Source organism: Eleutherodactylus coqui, chromosome 2, assembly GCF_035609145.1.
Source record: "Eleutherodactylus coqui strain aEleCoq1 chromosome 2, aEleCoq1.hap1, whole genome shotgun sequence".
Taxonomy (NCBI): Eukaryota; Metazoa; Chordata; class Amphibia; order Anura; family Eleutherodactylidae; genus Eleutherodactylus; species Eleutherodactylus coqui.
In genome coordinates, this window is record NC_089838.1 from 58,961,391 (window position 1) to 58,980,028 (window position 18,638).

At 42.3% G+C, this 18,638-nt stretch overlaps 1 protein-coding gene across 3 annotated transcripts in view; it reads left to right on the plus strand.

Moving 5' to 3' along the window:
- The window catches only part of SLC4A9 (solute carrier family 4 member 9), a 76,774-nt gene that overhangs the window by 51,949 nt on the left and 6,187 nt on the right, over window positions 1-18,638 (plus strand). For all 3 annotated transcript variants that reach the window (XM_066591036.1, XM_066591035.1, XM_066591034.1), the window contains exons 12-20: window positions 871-920; window positions 1,158-1,340; window positions 1,843-1,956; window positions 5,249-5,410; window positions 6,608-6,786; window positions 7,087-7,159; window positions 7,991-8,059; window positions 11,326-11,499; window positions 13,586-13,732. In XM_066591036.1, the coding sequence (XP_066447133.1) occupies window positions 871-920; window positions 1,158-1,340; window positions 1,843-1,956; window positions 5,249-5,410; window positions 6,608-6,786; window positions 7,087-7,159; window positions 7,991-8,059; window positions 11,326-11,499; window positions 13,586-13,732 (1,151 nt within the window). The remainder of the gene's footprint in view (window positions 1-870; window positions 921-1,157; window positions 1,341-1,842; window positions 1,957-5,248; window positions 5,411-6,607; window positions 6,787-7,086; window positions 7,160-7,990; window positions 8,060-11,325; window positions 11,500-13,585; window positions 13,733-18,638) is intronic.

Genomic DNA, 18,638 nt, shown 5'->3' on the forward strand with positions numbered 1-18,638 from the left:
AGAATAATTCCTGGATCACCAACTTTTTTAGTGAGTTCTCCATCACCACATCCTCGGGCAGAGAGTTCTATAGTCTCACTGCTCTTACAGTAAAGAACCCCTTTCTATGTTGGTATAGGAACCTTCAGAAAGTCACAGTTCTCTGTAATTGATTGATCATGGGAGAGATCTCTGTATTGAGCCCTGATGTATTTTTACATAATTATTTGGTCGCCTCTCAGCCATCTTTTTTCTAAACTAAATTACCCCAACTCTGATAACCTCTCTGGGTATTGTAGTTTGCCCAATTCATTTATTACTTAGGTTGCCTGTCTTTGAACCTGCTCAAGCTCCTATATGTCCTTTTTGAGTACCGGTGCCCAAACCAATATTCCATGAGTTGTCTAGTGTCTTGTAAAGAAGAAGAACAATGCTCTCGTCATGTGCCCCTAGACCTCTTTTGATGCACCCCATGATCCTATTTGTTTTGGCAGCAGCTGCCTGACACTGGTTGGTCCAGTTAAGTATACAGTTTACTCAGTGAATGCCATAAAAGCAAAAGCTAAAACAGGAATAAAACAATTGCAGTTTTTTCCCCATTTAACCTCACTTAAAGTTTTTAAAAACTTTTTCAAATCATTAAATGCAATAATAAGTACTACTGTGAAAAAATCCAACTCCTAAGAAAAAAACAGACATTTATACAGCTATATCGATAGAAAATAAACAGGTAAGGCTCTTGCAAGGTGGGGACAAAAAAACGACAATAAAAACCTGTAGTCTTGAAAGTTTTGATCAACACACCCCTGTGTTATTTGATGGAATTTTTAATTTATTTAAAATGTTTTCAGGCATTTACAATTTTTTTCTGCTGTTCTCCATCTATTTCAGGAAATGAGTCTTCAAGCAATTTAACTTTGTATGAGCCTTATCATAATGTGGTAGGTTGTCAGATTTCTTTCAAACATACCATTTCAATCCAATAGTGCAGTGTGCATATGGTTGTCTAACTGCAACTTCTACTTCTACCACTTTCTCAATTTTCACATACTTTTGTATTCCATTGCTGGGATTTTTAAAAATACTCTTTAGTGTATTTTCAGTAATTGGTGTTTCTTTAATCTTTTTCTTATTTTGTCCCTTTGAAATACTTTTATATCTGCTTATTTTCTCCACAGACTATGCAAAATGCTCTAAATCTGACACAAGAACAGTGTACTGAGTTGGGTGGACATCTAGAAGGAACCAGCTGTAACTACGTACCTGATATTTTTCTAATGTCTGTAATTCTATTTTTGGGCACATTTCTTTGTACTACATCGCTAAAAAGTTTTCAGACAAGCAAATATTTATCTACATCCGTAAGTAGCATAAAAATGCATACGTATAAAAATAAAATAGAATTCTTCCAATGACTGGAGCTATACACAGCTACAGAAAAAAAAGCCCATGTGCTTTGATATATGCATGCGCACTATATACAGTATAAGGCCTCGGTCAGACGGGCGATTTTTTTGCGCATGCGATCTGCGATTTTATAGAAGCATTGCTTTGCAATGGTATCAGACACATAGGCGCTTGTTATGCGCTTGTCCGATAAATTATAGGACAAGAAATCGCAGATCGCGGCTATCTGCGATCTGCGATTCCTTGTGTTCTCTATATGCACTCAATGGGGCCGGCAGCAGCAGCGCCGACCCCATTGAGAACACGCGATTTGCGGATGCGCATCCGACATGCGATCCGCAAATTGCGGCAAAAAACGGTCGTCTGACCGAGGCCTAATACTTATTTCTAGTTTTCAATTTTTCTATTAAAAATATCTAATTGATTTATCCGCTATTTCTATATTTTTCTTCCTAGATAAGAAAGTTGACAGGCGATTTTTCAGTGATACTGACTATAGTTATTTTTTGTGCTGTTGATATTATGTGTGGACTAGAAACTCCCAAACTTGTAGTTCCAAATGAATTTAAGGTGAGAGTTCATTTTATACATATATGCACTTTGTAACACAAGTAGATATATCAATATTTAATTCCATTTAAGGAGCATATAAATATTACAGTGATGGAAATGAAGAAAAAAGCAATAACAAATTAACATTGCAATTTTGTATCAAGCACAAAAACACAGATATGCCATCCCACTCAGGGGTGTAGCTAAATGCTCATGGGCCCTGGTGCAATAGATTAGCTTCTGTCCTCGACATAACTTTTCTTTAACTTGTTTTCATGACCGTCACCCATCCATATCTTTCAGCGGCATCTCTTAAGTGACCCACTTATGCAGCAGTAGCAGCCAGGATCATTGCCAGAGGCCTAAAAGATCAGTGGCACAAACCAGAAGTGCAAGAGTTGCAAAGATCTTCCAGCACGTCATCAAATATGTAAAACTTTAGTTTTATTTTATTCCATGTTGATAAAAGCACAGTTAGTACAGGAGCATAAGCTAAAAACAGGAATGGACTGATACATTTCAAGCCAAAAAAAACTTAGTCCTTACTCATAGTATGAGTATGGACCAAGATTTTTGGTTCAAAATCTGTAAGGGCATTCCTGTTTTTATCTTACGCTTCTGTATTAACTGTGCTTTTATCAACATGGAATAACAATTAAAGGGGTTGTCCTGCGGCAGCAAGTGGGTCTATACACTTCTGTATGGCCATAATAATGCACTTTGTAATGTACATTGTGCATTAATTATGAGCCATACAGAAGTTATAAAAAGTTTTTCACTTACCTGCTCCGTTGCTAGCGTCCTCGTCTCCATGGTTGCCGTCTAATTTTCGCCGTCTAATGGCCAAATTAGACGCGCTTGCGCAGTCCGGGTCTTCTTATCTTCTCAATGGGGCTCCGTGTAGCTCCGTGTAGCTCCGCCCCGTCACGTGCCGATTCCAGCCAATCAGGAGGCTGGAATCGGCAATGGACCGCACAGAAGAGCTGCGGTCCACGGAGGAAGAAGATCCCGGCGGCCATCTTCAACCGGTAAGTATAGAAGTCACCAGAGCGTGGGGATTCAGGTAAGCGCTGTGCTGTTTTTTTTTTAAGTCCCTGCATCGGGGTTGTCTCGCGCCGAACGGGGGGGGGGGGGGGGGGGGTTGAAAAAAAAAAAACCCGTTTCGGCGCGGGACAACCCCTTTAAGTTTTAAATATTTGCTGGAGTGATAAAAGATCTCTGCAACTTTGGGATTTCTTGTGTCCCCTGCTGAAGCGTCTTTCGCCTTCCCTGCACCTCCTTGTAATTTACAAGTATTGGATTAGGTGGTGGTGAACTGGAATACCCTCTTTTTTTTTCTTAGCATAAACCAGAAGACATTTGATGCTCCCAAAAAAGGAAAAAATGAAACCCTAAAAAAATATATAATAAAATTGGAAGCACATCTATAAAACAGTCGGCTCAGGCCCAGAGGATCAGTATTATATGGTGAAAGTGACTATAGTAGAGTTACATCCAGTGATCAGATGTGACGTGTTTCCTGTAGTCGTCCACTTTCCTTTTCTTCCTATGCAGGTCCAGACCACTATAAAGATTTTTAGCAGCTAGAATTTGTTTCAGCACACAGACCCCTCTTTTGTGAAACATAAAAGTTTTAGCTCCCCCACACAGTAATAATTTCCCTATTGTGTGCACCACAAAATAATGATGCCTCCTTTGTACTCCCACACAGTAAAACCTCTCAGTCTGCATCTCCTACAAAGTAATAATGTCCCCTTTGTGGCCCCTCAGTAATAAGGCTCTCCTTTGTATTATGTATGATTATATACTATATAGTATGTATGTAGTGTATACTGTGTGTGACTATAAGCTTTATATACTTATATACTTGATCTACTGTATTATGTGTGTGTATCTGATATATATATATAGTATTTGACAATTTGAGGGGATGTCAGCTCAATGGGATCCCAATCACTGTGGTAAAATGGATTTCTTTCCAAACTGTACTTTCCAGCTCTTATTCTACTATACATAGAATTGCCAACTTCACACAAAATGTGTGCAAAGTAAGTTCCGACCATCTGGCCACTCGCTAGACAATCCTCATTCCTCAGTGAACCAGGGGTAAAGCTTACTACCTATACCCGAAATCAACTCTCATTACAAGAGATGGCTTTACCTTATTGTGCCAGCTCTCACGGTCCCCTGGCTTAGGTTAGACTTATACCAACTTTAACTTCAACCTCTGTCCTAGAAAACAAATAGAGCCAATGGTAAGAAACCAATTTTTCCCAAGTCTTTTTAATTAGACCCTATAGTCTGGCATTCTACTACCTTGAATCAATTGGATAGATTCATAATTCTTGGGATATCTCAGACAATCACGGAACATGTCTCCCACACGTCCAGCATCCTATGAGTTATTTCTGATGATAATATCTTGGCTATTTAGATGTTCTCCAAAATTCTGAGAAAAGCATGTGTTATAATTATCTGAAGGTCAAAGGAAAGGACATTACAAAATCTTTTCTGATGCCTTAAAGGCATCCACCCTTAAAGACAACTAAATTTCTCTAACAAAGTCTATGGGAGAGTGCGTGCATTAGGGTCTGAAAAGAGTCTGATTTTCAGACTGTGCACAGAATTTACCAGTGGACATGGCGGGAATGGGGGAGCAGGTGACTATAAAAGATACATCCCACAGGAACAGCACCGTAACTTATTTTATAGTGCTCTTCGGAGGTGACAGGTTCCTTTTACATGTATATGTTAAGTGCTGTTATGTATTTTTACAGGGCTATAAGGAGCCATAAAGGGAATATATCACAAGCAGCAAAGGCTGTGGTTCTATTTGATGACTTTGCCCAAGTATTATAATTTTTTTGGTGCTTTTCCTAAATCATGTAAAATGAGCAGAAAGCATTCCAATGGGGAAATATAGACAGGACTTGTAGAGATACAGTTATATTTAATCAGAACGTAGTAGAGTTGTGTACTGATACAACTCAATATTTGCAAACTTTAGTGTATCAATCAAGTCTGCAGGCTCACAAAGTCGACAGTGGACAGTGACCTGGAGGTGTATCCCATTAGCCTAATACCATATGGCAAATATGCCAGAAAAAGATTTCTTTCCAGAGTGCTGCTCTATGTGGACCAAAGAAATGTGGAATTCAAGCCATAGAAGTTAAAATAAACTAAATTCTTTATACATATGATGCTCTATGCTTCGTCCTCGAATTGAGGTTTTCATCAGGCTTATGGCCGTATAATGTATATACACTTACTTGATAATTAATTTTCTCCAATATTCATTTTGCATTCACAGCCAACTAACCCAAATAGAGGTTGGTTTGTATATCCCTTTGGAGGAAATCCTTGGTGGGTATGCCTTCTGTCTGGAATTCCAGCTATCTTGATCACGATCCTCTTATTCATGGACCAGCAAATCACTGCAGTAATTCTTAACCGCAAAGAATACAAGCTGAAGGTAATTGCATCTTCGTAAAATTAATTGGTTAATATATTTTCTATTATTCATAATTAGTATAAACTTTCATTCGTCACTCACAACCTCTGTGTAGTGGCCGGCGCTTATAACTGCAGGCATCGCTTGTGTTGATTTCAATGAGAAAAACAGTGGTAGGTAATGTGACACATTTCATTATTTTGATCTATTTTGCCACACCCTTTGCCACTTGCTTGAGTATGTGAATGACATCATTGAGCGAAGAAGTAAAATAAGTAGAACATAGAAGCACTATGTAAGCACCAATTTTGACCAAACCTATAGCGATGATCTACACGGGTGGTTTGCAAAGTATTATCATGCTCCAGACTATACAAAAGAAAACAGTACTGATCAGAAAGAGTCCCAAGCAGTCAAGGAGGATGTGTCAGCTCGCATGCTACTGTATGTCTTTTAGAAATATACTGATCCCTTAAGATACAATGGCCTCCGGAAACAATATTTTCTATATACCGTAGTCTTTTCCCGGTATTGTTACTTGAAACAAGCTATAAAATCTCACCCAATTCCTATTATCACAGATCCTTCTGTCTCCACTGCTCCGTCCCTTCCTGACATCATTGCAGGTCCTTATTCAATTATCACCTACACAGGTCCTGTCTACTTCACTTGTCTGCCCCCCCCCCCCCCCCCCATTCCCACAATGTGGTGCTGCCTGAGGCAGGAGTCTCATCTGGCTCATAAATGGAACACCTCTGGTGCCCGGGCTGAGTTTATTGCAATATAGTGACAGACATGTTGATTTTAGTTTTTGAAAACTTATACTTGCTAGTTTACAGTGAGTCGTAGAGATGAGCCCAGTGCGGCCCATTATTTTCACGGTTCACCCTGCCCCCTGACACTGATTGACAGGTCTCTTTGTATGTATATTAACATAAATAGAACTGTCAATGAGTGTCAGGTGGGCAGGAAAGGCGCGGTGAGCAGCAAGTATATAAATAGTAATGAGCCAAACTGTAATCATCACTGCGTCTCACTGCAAACTTTGAAATGTAACTTTTCAAAAACTCTGTAAGTGACAAACTGCTACAACCAGTGCGTTTGTCACTATACTACAGTCCCCACAGCTCAGGCACCATTAGAGACCTGATGGGTTCCCTTTAAGGGCTTTTTAAAGCATATTGATATTTAACTGTGAGTGTAATCTTTGCTTTGCAGAAAGGTGCCGGACTTCATTTGGATTTTTTCTGCATATCTTTATTAATCATCGTGACATCATTCATGGGTCTTCCATGGTATGTGTCCGCCACAGTAATCTCTCTTGCACATATGAATAGCCTAAAAATGGAGAGTACGGAGTCTGCTCCTGGGGAACAACCAAAATTTCTGGGCCTCAGGTAAGATTTGCTTTATAATCCAGAGGAAAACTTTTTTTTTGTTTTTATGTCTTCTTACTATAAATTAGTATTAAAATCTAAAAAAAGTAAAAGACTTGGCACCATAATGAAATTTTGAATGCTTTGCCCTTAATCATGAATATTTACCAGCTCCATGTAAAAGTTCATATAAGTACACACCTGCAAGTTTGCACTAGCTAGCTCTGCATATATATGACTGTCTGTAAAATTGCTTAGACATGTTTTCAGGTGTTGAATTAGATACACACGTTTTCTTTTAAAACTGTTTTGTGTTTACAGGGAGCAAAGAGTAACGGGTTTAGTAGTCTTCCTCTTGACGGGAATCTCCGTGTTTCTGTCACCAGTTCTTAAGGTACTTTTGTAACGTTAATTTTCAAGGACTAAGGTACCTTTACACAAGTGCCCAGCAGCCTTCTCACGAACTACCGTCCAACTATCGCTCTTGTGTAGAGATGAGCGAACCTACTCGGCCACGCCCCTTTTTCACCCGAGTACCGCGATTTTCGAGTACTTCCGTACTCGAGCGAAAAGATTCGGGGGGCTCCGTGGGTGAGTGGGGGGGTTGCAGTGGGGAGTGGGTGGGAGAGGGAGAGAGAGAGGGCTCCCCCCTGTTCCCCGCTGCTACCCCCCGCTCTGCTACGCCTCCCCCCACCCCCCGGCGCCCCCCGAATCTTTTCACCAGAGTACTGAAGTACTCAAAAATCACGGTGCTCGATCGAGTAATTACTCGAAACGAGTAGGTTCGCTCATCTCTAGTCTTGTGCTTTACACAGGAGTGGTAGTTGCTGTATTAATGCAGGTGGGGTGGGCTGGATATTGTTCTGGCCGCCCACCTGTATTTACAGTAAATAAGCAGTTGTTCATAGTTGAAATATTGTGTTTTTCACAGGCTGATAGTTGCTTGTTTTTTAGTTCTGCTAAAAAGCAAGTAACTCTAATAAGTGAGCGATTTCTCGCTCAGTGCCATATCAGAAGCCGGGTGTACATGGGTCAATAATCGTCCAAAATTGCTGTTTCCAGTGATAATTTGGGCAATAATCGCCCGTGTAAAGGTGCCTTAAGCATGCTAGCAAAATCTAATTGCTTTAGCCATATTGGCTAAAGCAAATGATACTACATCTTATAGATTGCATTATATTTCTACCTTATATCTCATCATTCAAATTTCCTTATGTTTTTTTAGTATATACCAATGCCTGTATTATATGGAATCTTTCTTCAAATGGGCGTGGCTGCTTTAAGAAGTATTCAAGTAAGTAATTACATGTCTAATGTACTGTATATTTAACCTCTTGCCACCTAAGGTGTATGTTTATGTCCTGGCTGGCAGATACTTAAAGGGGTTGTCCCGCGGCAGCAAGTGGGTCTATACACTTCTGTATGGCCATAATAATGCACTTTGTAATGTACATTGTGCATTAATTATGAGCCATACAGAAGTTATAAAAAGTTATTCACTTACCTGTTCCGTTGCTGGCGTCCTCGTTTCCATGGAGCCGACTAATTTTCGCCGTCTGATGGCAAAATTAGCTGCGCTTGCGCAGTCCGGGTCTTCTGCTTTCTTCAATGGGGCTCCGCGTAGCTCCGCCCCGTCACATGCCGATTCCAGCCAATCAGGAGGCTGGAATCGGCAATGGACCGCACAGAAGAGCTGCGGTCCACGGAGGGAGAGGATCCCGGCGGCCATCTTCCGCAGGTAAGTATGAAGTCACCGGAGCGCGGGGATTCAGGTAAGCGCTCTCCGGTGTTCTTTTTTAACCCCTGCATCGGGGTTGTCTCGCGCCGAACGGGGGGGGGGGGGGGGGGGGAACCCGTTTCGGCGCGGGACAACCCCTTTAACACAACAGGCTGTGCTAGTGAGGATGGCGCAACTTTTCTGGTGTCTTCCTCTTCATCTCGTAGTGACTGAATCTACAAGAAATCAGGCAATCCTGATTCATCTGATCCTATGTAGATTACCCCATAACATTTCTGACCCCAGATCCCTGATTTTATTGGGAACGCAGGGATACATTTTGACACAGCAGGGCTCAGAAGGGTGGACTTTTTAAAGTTTTTTTTTTCAAATGATGTTATTGCCCTCATGGTTACCCAAACTAATATCTTATGCCCATAACCCAAAAACCCTAACTCTAGTTTTGCTAAACAGCACAGGTAGACCCAATGGATGCATCAGAAATCATAAAATTTGATGGTATTGTATTATGTATGGGGCTAGTAACGAAGCTGAGCAGTAGGGCCTACTGGAGCGTGGATATTTTATACCACACCTCAATGTTCCACATGAGTATGTCAAGGAAGTGTTTTGTAGCAGGTATAAAATTCCTACATTAGAATGGCAATACGCAGTGCCCACACAGCGATGACCCCAATTATGATGGCTTATATCAAATTGGACTGGTAGTTGAGCATTTTAATGTTAAGTTTGCCCAGGCGTAAACCCCAGGGAAAAACATTTCTGTAGATCAGTGCTTGGTACATTTCAAAGGGATGCTATGTTTCCTCCAGTTCCTGCCCAGTAAAAGGGCATGGTATAGTGTGAAATGTACAAGCTGTGCGAGATTATATCAGGGTACACCCATAAGGTTCAGATTTACGAAGGAAAGGACACCAAAATTGAGCCCCAAGAATGTCTTCCCACCCGCCTCCTGGGAATTACAAGAAAATTGTATGGGAATTGGTACACCCACCACAGGACCTGGGCTACCACCTCTACCTGGATAATTATTACACCAGTGTTCCCCTATTCCAGAGCATCGCTTCAAGAAAAACTGGCATGGGGGACTGTTTAACAAAAAACAAGAAAAGCCTCCCTAAGTCGCTGCTTGGGCAAATGCAAAGAAATGTTAAGAGCAGGGCACGCTACAGTGACAAAGTATTGTATGTCAAGTATAAGGACAAGAGGGAAGTCCTTTTATTGTCCATAATACAGGGCCAGAACAGTACTCTCTGCCCAGTATGAAATACTAATACAGAACCCCCCCCAAGCCAGACTGCAGTAGGTACATGAAAGGCGTTGGCCTGTCTAATCAAGTAATCAGGCCATACAATGCCACATGGAAAAGAAAGGGTGAAAAAAAAGTGGTGGAGCTACTCTGTGGGTGGATATACAACATTCCTTAGTGAATAATGGTACAAGTGTATATGGGAGGTGCTGCCAGCCAGACGTATACCTGTACAAGACAGATCAAGGAGTGCACGGTGGAAGTGACAGAAAAATGGCTCAAAGCTGCAAGCTGCTCCTTCCCTTCTGAGTTCTGTCATGTGCCCAAACAGCAGTATATGTCCACATATAAGATATTTCTAAAAACTGCAAAATTAGGGTAATAAATTTTTTTCTCTGCTAAATCCTGCTGTGTTATAGAAAAACATTTTTAATTGAAAATCTGAAAAAAAGAGAAATGTTTTAATTGCTGATCCATTTTGCTTTAATTGCTGTGAAATATTAAAGGGGTAACAATCTTCCCAAATGCCGATTGGAATACTTTTAGGGGTATGGTTTTTAAAATGGGGTGATTCTTGGGGGTTTTCTGATATATACGATTATTCGAAGAGGGAGAAGATTTGGTGATTTAATTACAAACAAACTACAAAAGACAGGTACACAATCCACACATCACTGAAAAGAGGAAGGTTCAAAGTTTTTTGACATACCAGTAAGTTCCATTTTCTGCCGCACTGCAGCGCTGTTACTTGTTTACAATTTTTAGGAAAGTGGCGACACCACAGGAGAAATCGTTTGTGTGCTTCAGTTTGCTAAGTTTGAATCCATTGATCAAGTGCAATGTAATTTTTGTTGTCTATTCCAAAAACAGCCGCCTCATCATAAGCAAATTTATGAGTGGCACAGCAAATTTGTTGGACTTATTTGCATATGTATACACACCTCAGGGACCATAAAACTGTAAAGCAAACACCCACCACTGCGATGTGGCAGAAAATGGAACTTACTGGTATATCTTAAAAAAACTTTGAACTTTGCTCTTTTCAGTGATGTGAGGATTGTGTTCCTGTCTTTTGTAGTTTGTTCGTAATTAAATCCTTAAATCTGTCCCTTCTTTTTGAATAACCCTGTATAGGCCCTTAAAAGCTATGTTAGAACTGAATTGGTCCCTAACTAAATCAGTTTTTGAAATTTTCTAGATAATCTGAAAAATTACTGCTAAATTGATACACTTTGCTGAGTTCTTAAAAAGATAAAAGAGCGCTAAAAAACTGATTTCAATACAAAGTAGGACTATGATAAATGTTAATTATAAACTAATTTGTGGTGTATGACTGTCTTACAAGTAGAAAACTCAAAGTTTGAAAATTGCAACATTTTCAACATTTCCTGAAAATTTAGAATTTTATTTTAATAAAGACAAAATTTATTATTGAGAATTTACCACTAACATAAAGTACAATATGTCACAAAAATACTGGAATCTGAACAATTTATTGGCCAGTGTCAATAGGGCCCTCAGGTTGTGTATGATTTTCAATGTTTCACTAACAGAGCTTTTTTTTTTTTTAAAGTTCACAGAACGGTTGAAGTTGCTGTTTATTCCACCAAAACATCAGCCAGACCTAATATACCTCCGTCATGTTCCACTGCGAAAAGTCCATTTCTTTACCCTAATTCAGCTATCTTGTTTGGTCATCTTGTGGATACTGAAATCAACTGAAGCAGCAATTATTTTCCCATTGATGGTAAATATGCTAAAAATGTTTTTATGTATATTATTAATTCAAGTTGTGGGATGATCACCATTGGTGCATTTAGGCCCCTTTCACACTTGCATTCGGATATCCATGGGATGTCCATTGTTGATTTCTGTCCTCTGATCCGATTAATAAAAATACCAGAACCGCTGGATCTAGCACATGCTTGATCTGAGCAACACCAGATGGACCCTTTTGACTATTCTGAAGTCCATCCACCTTCAAGCATGCCCACTGAAATCTTTCTGGATGAAATAGCTCAGCTATTTCATCGTGGATTTTGTGCCAGATCTGCACCACAGGCGCTGAGTAAGGCCGCCTGCAGATGGCTGGGTCGGATCTGGCTGCAAAAATTCTCACGGCTGGACCGGACCCGAGCCCCTGCACAGAGCAGCGCGCACTCACCTGCTCCCGCAGCTCTTGCTGTTTGATGTGCCGGCTGGCGTGCCGCCGGCACATGCGCAGACCGGAGCCGGCGGCCGGGGAGTGAGATTTCTCTCATAGAAATAGAGTACACCGAGATTTGTTCTCGCGCGGACAAATCGCGGCCGTCTGCTTAGGATTGCGTTTGTTGACACAACCCTATGGCAGCTTCCACAGCTGGAAATTCCACGGGAAATCCTGCCGCGGAGTTTCCACCCATCTGCAGGCGGCTTAACACTTTTCTTTTTACACCAGTTTTTAGCAATGGCTTAATTTCGGTCATTACTCAGCTTTTTTGAGATTATATCCTCTGGATGTCACAGCCATTGCTTTCGCACCCTTTTTAAAATTGTTTTATAGTATATTTTTCTGATTTGCATGCATTACTTCTTACGAATAGATATATCAACTTGTAAGAGATATGCGCTTTATACAAATCATATTTATGCAATCCATTATATATTACCATTGCTTGCACTTTTTTTTGCATTGGCTGATGTGTTTATATCTATTGATGATGTCTGTGATGTCTCCTGGCTTTCTTGGATTTCAATGCTTTTAATGGTGTAGGCTTTAATAAAGTATATTATAATGTATATATTTGGAGTATGCATTTTCTGTACTGTGTCACTTCTTGTATTTTATACTGCTGTTTTGGCCCAGAAGTTGTACCTTTTTTGTAATTACTTACCGATGCTTACCTTGCACTCTTTCTAATAGCTGCGGAAGAAACAATAATGTAACTGTGCATTGTGCAACTAGTAAAGTATGACTCATATTGTTTATGCTAAACTATGTAACTGGGTTTTATAATAGTCTCTGTCATGGCCCATGAGGATGTGTATGTGTGTGTGTGTTCTCGAACCCATATCTGGTGACAAATGGGGAATGCATTGTAATCAGTTGCCCTGCTGGGTAGGACTTGTGCATGTGTGAGCAAATGGGAAGTCAAGTTGTGCCCCACAGGGTGTTGCCGAATGAGTTCTAAAAGGTGGGGTGTGACACACAGATTGTAGTTGTGTTGCTGAATGCTGAGGAAACCCAGCAAGTATAAGCGGGCAGAGCAAGGTTAGGTGTGATTGAACCAAAGAACCATGCTGAGAGCTCTGGAAGGCTGTGTGAGAGGTCAGGAGTAGCAGTGTCATGTGAGCTGTGTAAGAGGTCCCGAAGCCTCATGTCCGGAGGAGTGTGCCCTGACAATTAACTGTAGAGGTTGGGGTACCTCTGGTTATTTTTCCGCTCAGTTGCAGAGAAAATGTAAGAGACTTCCAAAGAATGTGAGCAATGTGTCGAGTGCCCACAGAGCCATGAAAGGTCTGCCTGACCTACACGTAACTAAAGTGGTTTGTGCATATTTGAGAAGCATAGTAACTTGCAACAGGCCTGTATTTATGTGAGAGACTGTAACTTGTTTCTGCAAAGGCTGGTGAGTCGTAACAGTGTTCCTAGAGGACGCTTGACTGTGTCATGGTACTCTAAAACTAGCTATGTGTTGCGTTCAAGTAAATGTACTACTGATTCCTGCTGCATGTTGGGGGTCTTATTCCACCTGCATGTGGGGTCTCCCCCAGCTCTATTGCAAAGACAACAACCAAACTTCTGAACTCTGTCTAATAGTTAAATATCTAAATGCTTATGTTGTCTATTTCAGCTGTTGGCTCTTGCTGGTATACGGAAGGCCATGGAGTATATTTTCTGTTTACATGATCTAAGCTGGCTGGATGACATTTTGCCAGAGAAAGTTGTAACGGATGAAGAGTCTAAGACAGAAGATTCAGATTCAACCGACAGTGAAGATGTAAGTCAGCATTGTAAATACATTAATTTAAAAGATGGATACACCTTTTTTAATTTTTACCTTGTTCGTTACATAATAACTTATTCAATGCTTACTGTTAATCAAGGTTAAAGCTGTTTGTACAAATGTATACATTTTCACATACAAAAATATGATAAAAAGCTGTTCAGTGTAAAGTTTGCTTAAAAGACTTGCTACGTCCGTGCAGGGCTTATTTATAGGTAGCATGCGCAAATGTAAATATAATGTCCTAAAAGGCCCTGTAACATCTATGCAGGGCGTAAATGTATATGTTCTCAATGGGTGAAAATATCCTACGAATACAAACAAAAGAAAAACTCTAAACAAGAACAAAACGGGAAGTCTGAACCTGAACTCACTTTCCATTTTATTATCCTTTCTAAACAAACTGTAAAGCCTGGTTTAGACACAACAATTATCACTCAAAAAATCTTTTGAGTGATTTTTAAGCGATAATTGTTGTGTGCTTTTTTACAGCGCAGGGAGATCGCTGAAACATTGAGCAATCACCTTGCGTTCTGAGCAGGGGATGCAGAAGACAAGCTTGTCTTCTGCATCCAGCTGTTCCCCGATCAGAGCGCCCAGCTGTTATACAGCTGAGCGCATCCGCAGAAGACAAGTGGGGACGCTTGTCTTCTGCATCCAGCTGTTCTCTGCTTGAAGCTCCTGGCTGTTATACAGTTTAGTGCTCCAAGCGAGGGATGCAGAAAACAAGCGGGCCGCTTGTCTTCTGCATCCAGCTGTTCCCCACTCTGAGCACCCGACTGTTATACAGCCGAGCCCTCCGAGTGGAGGATGCAGAAGACAAGCAGGGCCGCTTGTCTTCTGCACCCAGCTGTTCTCTGCTCGGAGCGCCCAGCTTAACGAAAACTGAACGATGTCAGTGCAGTTATTCACAACGATTATCGCTCAAAAGATGGCTTTGAGCAATTTTTGAGTGAAAATCGTTGTGTCTAAATCAGCCTTAAGTTCACCACCCAGTCACAGCTTTCATCCAACTAGGTCTCTGTTAGTCCCACTATGTCATGGTTTTCCTCAGACATTATTACTTCTAGTTCATCAACCTTATTGGTCAGATGTCTAACACTGACAAACAGTTCAGAAAGTTTTGGTTATTTTTTATTTTAATTGTATCCCAATTAACTGTTCTGCCAGTTCTAACTGTACTAACCCCTCCCGTCGCTCCACCCCCATTTCCATTATTTAGTTTCAGATTATTGTCTACACTATCTTCCCCTCTATCTGTCTGGTGGCCCTCTACCCCCAGTCCCTAATTTAAGCACTCCTTCAAGTTTCTTCTCCCCCAGCACAGCTGCACCCTCCTCATTGAGAGGCAGCCCATCCCTACGGTAGAACCTGTAGCAAACAGCAAAGTTGATCCAATTCTCCAGGAACCCAAAGCCTCCTTCTTACATCAATTCTTGAGCCTGTTTACCTCCTTAATCTAGCACTGCCTTACTGTGGCATGTGGTACAGGTAGTATTTCAGAGAATATTACTTTTTTTTTTTTTTTAAATCCAAGTTTTATTGAGTTTTAACATAAGGTACAAAAAACAGGTATCGATAAATATGTCGGGAATCATAGGTCCCTGGTAAATCCAGCGGGAAGGTTTGCACCATACATCATGGACCTGGGCCGATAATTCCACTTATGAAAGAACATATCCCGACAAAACGTGTGGACAGACAAAGACTTACAGCACAGGGGAGGGGGAGGGGGAGGGGGGGGGAGGTCAGAGGAGAGTATGGGGGGGGGGGAAATTTACGTGCGATCTGTGCTGGTAATCACGTCTCTTGACGGGGGCCTCTCACATGCGCAAGCAATCCAAGGTCTACCGCTGCCGTCTCCCCACCCAAAGGGTGTCAGCACGAGAGCTCTGAGCGTATTCTTCGCCATGGGCCCCAGATTTCAATGAATTTCTCATGGGAGCCGTTGGACCAACTAGATAATTCCTCTAAGTTGTAAGTCCGGTCCATTCTGTCCCTCCACTGAGAGAAAACAGGTGGAGTCTTCTGCAGCCACAGGGGGGGGATAAGCGCCTTGGCACCGTCAATTGCGTGCGCCAATAATCTATGCCTCAGAGGGCTAAAGTCACCAGAGGGCCTCCACAGGAACATCACCTCCGGGGTCAATGTAAAATTGGGTAGTATTATTTTTAGTGCATCGGCTATCTTATGCCAAAAGGTCCCTAGGAGAGGACAGGACCACCAAATATGGAGGTATGAGCCCGAGTCGTTCTCACATCTCCAGCATTTGCTGTTAGAGGTAAGTTTGTGGTCGGCCAACCACTGTGGGGTCCTATACCAACGGACCAGTAACTTGTAGTGGGCTTCTTGATTGATGATGCAAGCGGAGACTCCGTAGGCGAACCTTAGAATTAATTGTATGTCTGATGAGGATAAGGTAATATTTAGCTCCTTCTCCCAAGAGGAAATAAACGCGGGTTTGCCAGGTGGAGGGGGCGGGAAACAAAGTCTGCGTAAGCAAGCAATCTTTCCGGCAGACGTGCTGTTTGCCTCTACTGCCCTCTCAAAGGCTGTGAGGGGTCTAGTGGAAGTGAAAGTTTTCTTGAAGTCCTTAATAACGCCTTCAAATTGAGCTCTTTGAAGGAAAGGTAGGGACTGGTCGGGCAGCAATGACCCCACTATCTCCCCAGGGTCCAAATGTCTCAGGGACTGGAGCTCTCCCAGGGACTTGTTATTGAATCTTTGCCAGAGTCTGGCCGAACAAGGGTCCGGGGGGAGACCCATCAGGGAGGGGAGAGAACAAAGTGGGGAGATTGGAGAGGGAGTGGGCGCTAATACTTCGATTCGGGAAGCCCACGCTTCACTAGGGCCCCTCAGGAGCATGTTATAGTTCTTATTTCTATAAATGGCTTTTTTAGGGAACCACAGGTTCTCCAGCAGCGAGGGGCCGTACATGGCCGTAATCATCCGGAACAGGAGCGGGTCTCCTGTTGGCCTGGTCAATCTCAGCCAATAGCTAATGTGAGATGCGACGTAGAAGTCAGAGATGTTCGGCAGCTCCATCCCACCCTCCTCCCTTCTCTTTGTCAAGAGGCTATAGGGCAATCTGGAGCCTCTTTGTCTCCAAATGTATTTGGTAAACATCTTGCGGAGGTTGTTAAAAAAATGTGCAGGTAGATGGATAGGGAGAGACCGGATCTGATACAAGATAATTGGAAATATGTAGGATTTTATTATATTTCTCCTCCCGAACCAAGAAATGTAAGGGAGGTCATAGTTATGCAGAAGAGCTTTAATTTTAGAAATCAGAGGGGGGAAGTTTGCCGCGAAGAGGTCCTCTGTCCTCCTTGTTAACCTTACACCCAGGAAGGCAATTTCAGTATTGGACCAGGAGAACGGGGAGTCAGACATCAAGTTCGCACAGCGCGCTCTTGGGATCGAGACGTTGAGGGCCGTTGATTTATTAAAGTTTATTTTAAAGTTTGAGAGGTTCCCAAACTGCTCCAGGCGTGAGGTGAGTCTGGGGAGGCCCGTTTCTGGGTTAGTTATTAGGAAGATGATATCGTCTGCAAACGCGGCTGCAGACAGAGATTGGTCTCCTACTGTGAGTCCCCGTATCTCCTGGTCCAGTCTGATGCACTGGAGCAAAGGCTCCAATGCCAGTACGAACAGGGAAGGGGAAAGGGGGCAGCCCTGGCGCGTGCCATTTTTTATATCAAATGGCGGTGAGAGGATGTTGTTTATTTTCAGTCTGGCGAAGGGTTCGGCATACAAAGAGAAAATGGCTGCGACAAAGGCCGGTGGGAAGTTAAAGTGAAGAAGAACCGATCTCATGTACTGCCAGTCGACTCTATCGAATGCCTTTTCGGCATCGGTGCTTACTAAGGCGAGTGGGATTTTATTTATGTGGGCGTAATGCATTGCATGAAGGATGCGGAAGCAGTTGTCCCTCCCCTCCCTCCCCTTCACAAATCCGGCCTGCTCCCTATCCACCAAATTAGGTATGAGGGCCTCCATACGCTTCGCTAGGAGTTTGGCCCATAATTTAGCGTCTAAGTTAATGAGAGAAATGGGACGGTAGCTGCCGCACACCTCCGAGTCTTTGCCCTCCTTCAGGATCAACGTGATGTGGGCCTCCTGAGCTTGTCTCGGGAGGGATCCACCTACCAGGAGGGCATTGAATAGTTCTGTAAGACGTGGTACTAGTGTGGTACGGAAGGACTTATAATAGGTGAGGGGGAGGCCGTCAGGGCCAGGGCTTTTGCCCGGGGGGGAAGAGTTCAGGATTTCATCAACCTCCGTTTCCGTAACAGGGACCAGGAGTTGATCAGCTATTTCTGGGTCTAGCTTAGGGAGAGAAAGCTGTTTCAGAAAGTCCTTTATTTGTTTATCAGGTTCGTCCAACTCGTTTTGATCTTGTTGCGGACGTAAATTATAGAGTTGGGAGTAAAAGTGCTGAAACTCAGCTGCAATATCCTGAGATGAAGTGGCTTGGGGACCTAGATGGGTTTTTATTGAATCAATTTGATTCTTGGTACGGGCTTTCTTAATCATAGCAGTCGTATATTTACTGCCTCTGTTACCTTGGGTAAAGGCAATGTGTTTAAAATATAAACACTTTTTGTTGAATCGTTTTTCCAGACAGAGGTTTAACTCTTTTCTGGTATCAGATAGTTTGGAAAGATTTTCTTTGCTGGCCGAGAGTTTGGTGGTATATTCCAACTTGGCTATACGCTTCAGGAGGTCATCTATTTCTTTTTGTTGGATTTTCTTTTTCTTAGCTCCAAGAGCTATCAGGACACCTCTGACAAACGCTTTATGCGTTTCCCACACCACCGGGACCGACTGGTCCCCGCCACCGTTCAGCTCAAAGAATTCTTTTAATTGTATAGAAATTTCGGATTTATCCTCCGCGGAA